General features: G+C 37.1%; 1 protein-coding gene across 6 annotated transcripts in view; it reads right to left on the bottom strand.

Moving 5' to 3' along the window:
- TMTC1 (transmembrane O-mannosyltransferase targeting cadherins 1) overlaps positions 1-9,581 on the bottom strand; it is a 340,352-nt gene that overhangs the window by 219,271 nt on the left and 111,500 nt on the right. For all 6 annotated transcript variants that reach the window (XM_069094886.1, XM_069094883.1, XM_069094881.1 and 3 more), the window contains 2 exons: positions 5,516-5,597; positions 2,104-2,207 (listed from right to left, as the gene is read on the bottom strand). In XM_069094886.1, the coding sequence (XP_068950987.1) occupies positions 2,104-2,207; positions 5,516-5,597 (186 nt within the window). The remainder of the gene's footprint in view (positions 1-2,103; positions 2,208-5,515; positions 5,598-9,581) is intronic.

The following is a 9,581-nucleotide window of genomic DNA, read 5'->3' as shown; positions in this document are numbered from 1 at the left end:
GGAAGGAAGGAAGGAAGGAAGGAAGGAAGGAAGGAAGGAAGGAAGGAGCTGCACTGCCCAAACTGGAACTGACCAGTTGGGACCCCACTGGGGCAGCTACTTGTAATCACAGGTTATTGTTTGTCCTTCATTCTCAAAGAGGACCAGTGATATCAGGAAGGTATACCATGACTTGCAAGTGAATTGGATTTAAGTGAAGGAGGGCTGTGAAAAGTCAGCAGCCTCACTCTCTCCTCCCAAGCCATCTGAGTTCAGTGACGAGATACAGATCAGAACAACTGAAGGTGGCCCCAGATGCAGTGGAGACCTTGGCCTTAAAAGCTAATGTCTTTCCCACATCTCAGTTTGACTGAAGTAGTGACAATTCAAAGATTAAGGCTAGGTATGAAATGAGTCAAAGAATGGCTTCTTTTACCTAGTTCTAAAAAAAAGTCTATTTGGAAGGGGAAAACCCTCAAGGTTTCTGATCAAAACAGAAACAATTGCTATTTACACCCACTCTGAGCATCAGGGCCCAAATAATAACCAAGTGAAACTGACCTATAGCCTGCACTAGACCCAGGTGACTCAGGAAGAGAGAGGCTAGTGACTTGCATAGTCCTCCCTCACTTAAATCCAATTCTCTCTCAAATCATGGCATCACCTTCCTGATGTCATGGTCCTCTTCAAGAATGAAGGACAAACCACAACCTATGAGTATTCCAAGCTGCCGCACTGGGGACCCAACTGGCCAGTTGCAGTTGGAAAACACAGCTCGCTCGCTCGTTCCTTCCTTCCTTCCTTCCTTCCTTCCCTCTCTCCTCTCCTTCTCCCTTTCTCTTCCTCCTTCTGTTCACAAAGGGTATCACACCTGCAGGTGCTCTGCTCAAAGGAATACAAATTTTGATCATTGAAATCTTGCAAGATATCTTGAGATTTACACACTAAATTTCTTTCTTAAGGACTATGCCTTAAACCCAAATCACTCTGGCTCTAATTGACTGGCCAACAATAGGTCCCAGCCCAAGTCCCACTTAGTGGTCACTGTTTAGGCACTGTTTGCTCAGTGTGAAAGTAAATAGCAATTGTTTCTGTTTTTGTTAGAAACTCTGAGGACCTTCCCTTCTCAAACTGATTTTTTTTTGACCAGGAAAAAGAGGCTATTCTTTGCCTCATTTCTTACCTAGCCTTAATCATTGAATGGGCCTCACCTCCGTCAAACTGCGACCTGAGAAAGACCTTAGCTTAAAAAAGCCAAGGTCTCCCACTGCATCTGGGACCATCTCCAGTCATCCTGATCTATATCTTATCACTGGACCCAGATGGCTTGAGAGTAGACAATGAGGCTGGTGAATTTGTGCAGCCCATGGGGACTTAAATACAATTCACTTTGCAAATCATCGGATCATCTTCTTGATATCATTGGTCCTCTAGAACAGAGGAGAGACAACAACATTGCTATCACTCCATTCAGCTGTCAAAGTGATCTTCCAAAGACACATCTGACCATGGTCACTTCTCTAATTCAATAAACTCTAATGTCCTGTTAATTTCAGGATCAAACATGGAATCCTATGTTTAAATTTTAAAGCCCTGGATTACCTGACCCCTTCTTATATTTCCAGGCTTTTTACACTTTACTTCATTCTATACTCTATGATCCACTTACCGTGGCCTCCTTTACTGTATCTTGCACCAGAAAATCCACCTTCTGACTGGCATTTTCACTGGCTGGCCTCTATGACTGGAATGCATTCCCTCTTCATTGCCAAAGCTTTGCCTTTCTTTGTATTTAGAATGCTTTGCATAGTTCTGGCATAGAGCAAGCACTTAATAAATGTTTGTTAACTGAGTGACTAGGTTAACACAACTAGATTTTTGAAATTTTAAATTTCAGATTTGTTTTGTTATAATGATGACAATGCCACTATTATTTCACCATTTACTAAAAAAAAAAAAAAAGCACCTTTTTATTGGCCTTTTAATTAATAGGGTCTTTGTTTAGAGAGAAAATCAACAATTTAGTTAAGTTTAAGACAGCAAGTGATCATCCAACAAATCTGAAAGCAAAACTTAGGAAGGTAGAATGTGTATATTTAGATTCTTTAGTTATTCCCACTGTACCTTGTAAGAATGTAAGGTGAAAATGAAGCTGGATTATCCTGCTCTGAGAACAATGGCATGGATCCTCCCATTATCCATATACGGAAATATAAAGTCACAATCACCTTTGGGAGGAAAGAAATTTGATTGTGTTAGGCTCCTGCAGCATCTTTCTTCAAAGTACTTCAAGAATGTTTACAGATACATATTTTTAAGTTTTATAAGCAATTCTTACAAGAAAGCACTTTAAAAGTCCAAATATTAAAAATCAGTTTAAAGAGTGTAATGGAAAAGAAGAGCAGTATAAGATGCAGCCACAAGAACCAGAGAAAAACTTAGCTTTCAAGGCCTTTTTTCAGACTGATTTCAGATAATTTCCCATAACATACTATTCAAAATTCTGACCAATCTGGACCACTGCCTAACACCTAATACCATCCTTCTTTCTCCCATTTTTGCATATTTGCACAGGCTAACTGTCATGATTAGAATACACTCCTTCCTCTTCTCTGCCTACTATAAAACAAGTCTCCTTTTAAAGCCCAGCTTAGGCACTACTTCCTTCTCCTCCCATCCCCTCAGCTTCTAAGACTTGATCTGGTTCTCTCCATAGCACTTGTCACATTGTCTTATATCATTATTATTTGTGCATTTAAAAGTAAATGAATAGTTCCTTTAAGCTTTGGATGACTACATTGGTATAAAAAGGTCAGTTAGTAACTAGGCCGATAGAAGAGACAATGACTTTGCCCCCTGAGATTTTTGTTTTTGTTTTTGTGCTTTTTCTGGCCCACTCCTCTGGATGGACAAGCAGAAGGGATATGAAATTGAAAAGACAGGGGTTTCTCAAACCTTAGAGCTTTGGCAGTTGCCAAGTAAATAGACATTAACTAGATGATAGCCCAGTCTTTAGGGATTAAAATTAATAAGTTTATGAAACATTCATCATAAAGTAGAATTAAGGCACCCATAGAGTTCCAAGATTACAACTTAAACATACAATCCAAATAAAAGATAAAGCCTTAAGACATTAGCTGTGTCCTAAAGACCTTGGCATACCAGAAGAAGGACTGCTAGAGATGAGAAGTCTTCTGGAAAGGACCAGACAGGCCCCTATGTGAAGAAAAAGAGCAAAGAGGGTTCCCTAACCCACAGGGAAGGACTGTTGATATTTTTATGACTAAGGGTAGGAAAATAGTTTTTCTAAAAGCCTTGATCTTATGAACTATAAAAGAGGTTGGCAAAGTCCATTCTCCATGAAAAAGAGAAAGCATCGTGGCCAAGTATTTTAGTTAAAGCCAAATGCTAGAGCAAAGAGAAGCCCCACATGCATGTGTCCAGTCCTGACAGTCCAGTCCAGTGTCCACCTGACAGCATCTACCAGAGACCAAGTGTCCAAAAGAATATAATCCAACTTTGCTGATGGAGATATTTTCAAGGGAATACCATTCAGCAGAGACTACATGTCTGGCACAGCAGCATCTGGTTGAAATTGTGTGTCTCTAGAAGAGCAACATCTGACAAAGACTGTGTGTTTGATGGAGGATTGCCCAGTGAAGACTATAAAAAGTGAGCAGTCAGAGCAGCAAAATAATTTTTACAAGGTTTTAATGGCCGGAAAGAATCAGACACACGAGTTTTCCCATGATGCATACAGTGTGACCATACATGTTCTCAATACATGTAACCACCCTCTCAGTGATGAATTATTTGTGTAAAACTATATCCCAGATTTATGAGGAATATGCTTTATTGCGATGTCTGCTTCAAATTAATCATATAACATGGCTTCTAAAAACATTGATGGGAACTCATGAGCTATAATTCTAGTGGATTCAGATCAACAGAATCAATTGAATTTGGGGTAGTCATCTCCAAGAGACCTGTTCTGCGAGGGGGGGGAATTCCCCCAAGAACATGTACATGATCACTATTATATTATAAACTCTAATGGGACATGGAAGTTAGTAGACACTAAATCTTCCCTTAGTTGAATATAAATGCTTATAAACATTTTAAAATAGTTTTATCAACCTCTTATCTCCTGAATCTCAAAGCTTTCAATATTTAATTGTCCTAAACCAAATAACAGTGATTTTTTTTTACAACAAAGAAGGTATTTCTTCTTTTTATCTTTTATACTTTATTATCATATTCTAGAATTATATTAAGGTAGTTAGCCTGAGTTTTACACAAGTCAGAGTAACATTTCATACTACTGAAATTTGTCTTACGAAGGTCCATGCAAAGTTAGCCTGAGTTTTACACAAGTCAGAGTAACATTTCATTCTACTGAAATTTGTCTTACGAAGGTCCATGCAATTAGACCTTCTAGTTTCTGTTTTCTTATGTATGTGATACTATGAAAGTCAATGGGAGTATTTTTCTTTAATAAAACCTAAAGACTGTCTTCTCTCCAAGTGTAGTTGGTTCTGCTTTTTAAAACAAACAGCACAGATGCATTTTAAAAAAGCAAAACTAAATTTTAAAACAAAATGAGAAATTTATAGCAAGATGCAAAAGCATTTCAGAAGTTACATAGTGGATATATCAAATTTCTATACAGTATAAAATCATAAAGACACTGAGTGTTAGGGTGAATCAGCAAATTTAGGGTATTTGGCAGATTTTCAGATTGTCTTTAAGGATTTTAATTTCATTTAATAGTATATGTAAACTGTATAATTGGCAGGGAAAAGAAATTTTTTTGAGACAATCAAGCTTAAATGGCTTGCCCAGAGTCACACAGTTAACTGTCTGATCTGAACTCTGGTCCTCCTCACTCTATTCATTGTGCCAGCTAGATATCCTTAAGGAAAAAACTTCTTGAAAAATGCTTTTACTGAAAGTAGTATGGGGAAGGGAAGGATTTTAATAAATGAAACAAAAAAGAAGAGCAATGAGATTTAAAAGGTGCTGTAAGAAAAATGAGTACATATCAAGAAGTCAATATAATGGAATGATTAACATTGTAATAATTATCATTGAATTGATATAATATACATTGTACAACCTAAAAACTCTCAGAAAAAATCACTCCTGAATCTTATGGCATCTTGTACGAACATAGTCTCTGCTAAATTTTCTTGTCTCTTCTTCTGTACAGACTTTTTTTTAAACCTGCCTATATATGTATTTCAATTTTTATGGTATTCTTTTCAGGGTAATTAAGTGATCTTTTGCTTGCAGAATATATTCTTTACTTTTGGGGAGAAGAATCATCCTGGTATACTAGTTGAAGATACATATTCTTACTGAAATCTTTTAACGTGCTTTGTAACCTTCACTCTAAAACATAAAAGCATTCACACATTGCTTTTACTTTCTAGCTTCTGTGACTAATCCTGTTGAGTGATACTGCTACAATCTCTGGACAAAGCTGTATAGGAAGATTTTTCATTGTTATATAACTCAAAAATATTTGTATACTTACATAGCTTATGACCAAAGCAGCTCTTTTTAAAAATGGCCTTGTGACACACAGGAAATTCTGATTGCTATTTGCAGTCAGGTACCTGAAACAGGAGGAAACAAAAGATATTTTCTAGGATAATTGCTATTCATTTCATTTTTATCATGAATATGATTATAGTGTAAACAATGCTCATGTGATCCTTTGGCACTAGCTTATATTGTTGTACACTATGTACAATGCACTATTGTATTATTGTACACTATGTTTTACAGGATGACCAGCCTCTCCATGCACTTCTACTTTTACTTGGTCCATGGCCTGACTATTTCTGCAACCAGTGGGGCATGCCCTACTCTTCTAGGAGACTGTGAGAGGCCTGGGGAGAGAGAGGCCAGGAAAATAAAGGTAACTCACCCACCTGACAGATGGACAGGAAAATTGGTACAGAAGAGCAGCTTGTCCTCAGGACCCTCTCCCTAAGAAATGCCTGGCCTAACCAACCCAGGAATTAGCCATTGGCAGCCACTAACTTAATGGGACTCAACCTTCACCTATATCTCTCACTTCCTCCCCCATTCACTGAGCAGGCAAGTAATATGATATCAGTTATACCAGTGAAATCATTCAAAACATATTTCCATATTAGCCATATTTCAAAAAAGCAAGAAGAGTTAAAGAAAATGAAAAAATTATACTTTAATTTTCATTTAGAGTTTATCTATTATTTATCTCAAGATAGCATTTTTTTTTATCATGAGTCCTTTGGAATTGTCTTGAATCATTGTATTCCTCAAAGTAACCACTTTGTAAAGTAACGTCTTCCATATTTAATCATTTTTAGAACATTGCTGTTACTGGCATACAGCATGATCTCTCAGTTCTCACTTTGCATCAGTTCATATAGGTCTTACCATGTTTTTCTGAAATCACTCCCCTCATCATTTCTTATAGCACAATAGTACTCCATCACAATCATATGCCATAACATTTCAGCCATTCCCCAATTGATGAGCATCCTCTCAATTTCAAATTCTTTGCCACCATAAAAAGAACTGCTATAAATATTTTTGTACAAATAGGCCTGTATCCTATTTTTTTAAATCTCTTTGGGATATAGACCTAGTAGTGGTATTACTGGGACAAAGGGTATACATGGTTTTATAACTCTTTGGGCATAGTTCCAAATTGTTCTCCAGAATGGTTACACCAGTTCATTGCTCTACCAGTAATTCATTAATGTACCCATTTTTTCCCTCAATCCCTTTAGCATTTGTCATTTCTGATAGATGTGAGGTGGTACCTCAGGTTGTTTAATTTGCCTTTCTCTAATCAATAATGATTTAGAGCATTTTTATAAAACGATAGCTTTGATTTCTTCTTTTTTGACCATTTTGCAATGGCAGAATGGGTCTTACTTTTATAAATTTTATACATTTGACACAGCATGTATTTGAGAAATGAGGCCTTTACCAGAGAAACTTGCTGTAAAATTTTTTTTATATTTTTTTCATTGTCTTTGGTACCTTTTCACATAATGTAGTTTCTCTGATTATCCCTTGCAATTAAGTCTCTTTCTGGTTTTGCTTTGTGTGACATTATGATTGCGACCGCTGCCTTTTTTACCTCAGCTAACAGCATATTAGATTCTGCTTCAACCCTTTATTTTAATCTGTGCCTTTCTATTCCAAGTTGTCTCTTGTAAACAACATATTGCTGGATTCTGTTTTTTTAATCCATTCTGCTATGTACTTCCATTTTATGGATGAGTTCATACCATTCAAATTCAGAGTTTTGATCAATGTATATTTCCCTCTACCCTGTTTTCTTCTGTTCCTTTTTCTTTCTCTCCTTTTATCCTGCCCCTCCCTAAAAGTCTAGTTTGTTTATAACCACTGACTCCCTTAATCCACTTTTCTTTTTATTATCACCTCCACCCTTTTTCTTATGTCCTTTCTTCCTATTTCCCTACTGGGGAAATTACATTTCTGTACACAACTGAGTATGTCTATGTCTATGTCTTCCCTTTTGAGCCAATTCCAAGGAAAGTGAGGATTAAGCATTGCCTGTCCCCCACACCCCGCATTTTTCTTCTCCACTGCACAAGTTTTTCTTTGCACACCTCCTTTAGCTAAGGAAATTTGACCCATTCTATTTCGCCCTTCTCCCTTCTTTGAGGGTATCCCTCTTCCTCACTCCTTCATTTTTTGGGAGATCATTACAACATAATCAACTCATACCCATACCCTCTGTTTATGTAAACTCCTTTTAACTGCCCTGATAATGATAAAGTTCTTAAGAGTTCCCCTATAGGAATGCAAACAGTTTAAATTTATTGAGTCCCATATGATTACTCTTTCATGTTTGTCTTCTTTAAAATTCAATATATTTTATTCTGAACTTAAGAACTAAAACAAGCATATAATATAGTCTAATAGGAAAAAGATGATTGTACATGAAACTGCAAATCAATTATAAACAACTAGCCATTCCTTTTAAAAAAAGTTATCATATAACTTGCTTCTTTCCCTCTTTTTTTCTTCCCTTCTCACCCCCATCCTAGACATGGCTACCATTAGACACAAAGATGAGTGTGCATGTACATATATATGTGTGTGTGTATGCACACATATAAATGTATGTGTATACATAATATGTATGTATACATATGTGTATACATACATGCATATGCATATACACGCATAAAATCATTCTATCTATACTTATATCAATCAGTTCTTTCTCTGGATGAAGATAGTATCTTCCTTCATATGTCCTTTGAATTTGGGTATTTATAATAGTCAAAAGGACTTATATCACTGTAAGGGTTATGGGATTTAAAGATCTTCCATGCCCCACTGGACTTGCTGACGTAGCAGGAAGGGGCGGAGCAAGAGGAAGCAGAAGCCAAGCTAGAGTTCCTGCGGTGGCTAGCAGTGGTGGCGACGGCAGCGGCAGCAGCAGAGGCAGCGGCAGCGCAAAGCCCTTTTTGAGTCAGCCAGAATTTCTGCTAAGGACTCCTGCTGAGGACTGCCAGGGGCCGGAGCTGCTGGGAGCGCGCTTCCAGGACGCTGGGTGGTTGCTGTGAGTGGGGAGAGGAGGACCTTTGCCTGAGGTAGCCTGTTCTGTTTTAAAGGCTTGAGAATGTGGGTGCTTTCTACTTTATCTACCTGTGCCAATTTCATAACTACTCTGATGGCTTTCACTTTCTGGTTTTGGGACTCAGTCTTTTGGTATTTTAATAAATTTTCTAGCTTATTCCCCCATATGGCAAGCATGATGTATTTTGTGATGGATAATTATATCAGCATATCTGTAATTTCCATAGGCATTTTGAATATGGCATTGCTGATACAATCACTCAAAGTTGTTCTTAAAACAATACTGTTGCTAATATATATACAACGTTCCCTTGGTTCTGCTCATTTCACTCTTCATTATTTCATGCAAGTCTATCCATGTTTTTCTAAGACGATCGAACTCATCATTTCACAGTAGCATTCCATCAGAATCCTATACCATAACTTGTTCAGCCATTCCCCAAATGACAGGCACCCTCACAATTTCCAGTTCTTTGCCACCACAAAAAGAATTTCTATAAATATTTCATGTTTCCCTTTTTATGATTCTCATGTGTCTTATGCTCCAATTTCAAATTTTCTATTCAGCTCTGGTCTTTTTATCAGGAATGGTTGAAATTCCTCTATTTCATTAAATATCCAATTATTCCCCTAAAGGATTACATTCAGTTTAACTGAGTACATCATTCTTGGATGAAATACTAACTTCTTCTGGAATACTAACAATCTTCTGGAATATCATATTCCAAGATCTCTGTCTCATGGAAGCCACTAAATCTTGTGTCATCCTGACTGTGGCTCCATAATATTCAAAGTGTTTCTTTCTGGTTGCTTGCAATATTTTCTCTTTGACCTGGTAGCTCTGGAATTTGGCTACTATATTCCTGGGAGTTTTCATTTGCAATCTCTTTCAGAGGTCTTTCAATTTCTTTTTTACCCTCTGTATCTAAGATATCAGGAGAGTTTTCCTTGTTAATTTCTTGAAAGATGATGTCTAGGCTCTTTCT

This window comes from Petaurus breviceps, unplaced genomic scaffold (genome assembly GCF_028583685.1).
Source record: "Petaurus breviceps papuanus isolate PSGF00001 unplaced genomic scaffold, PetGlider_PUasm1.0 221, whole genome shotgun sequence".
Classification (NCBI taxonomy): Eukaryota; Metazoa; Chordata; class Mammalia; order Diprotodontia; family Petauridae; genus Petaurus; species Petaurus breviceps.
Note: the sequence above shows the minus strand (reverse complement) of the source record. Positions and strands in the feature narration are given on the sequence as shown.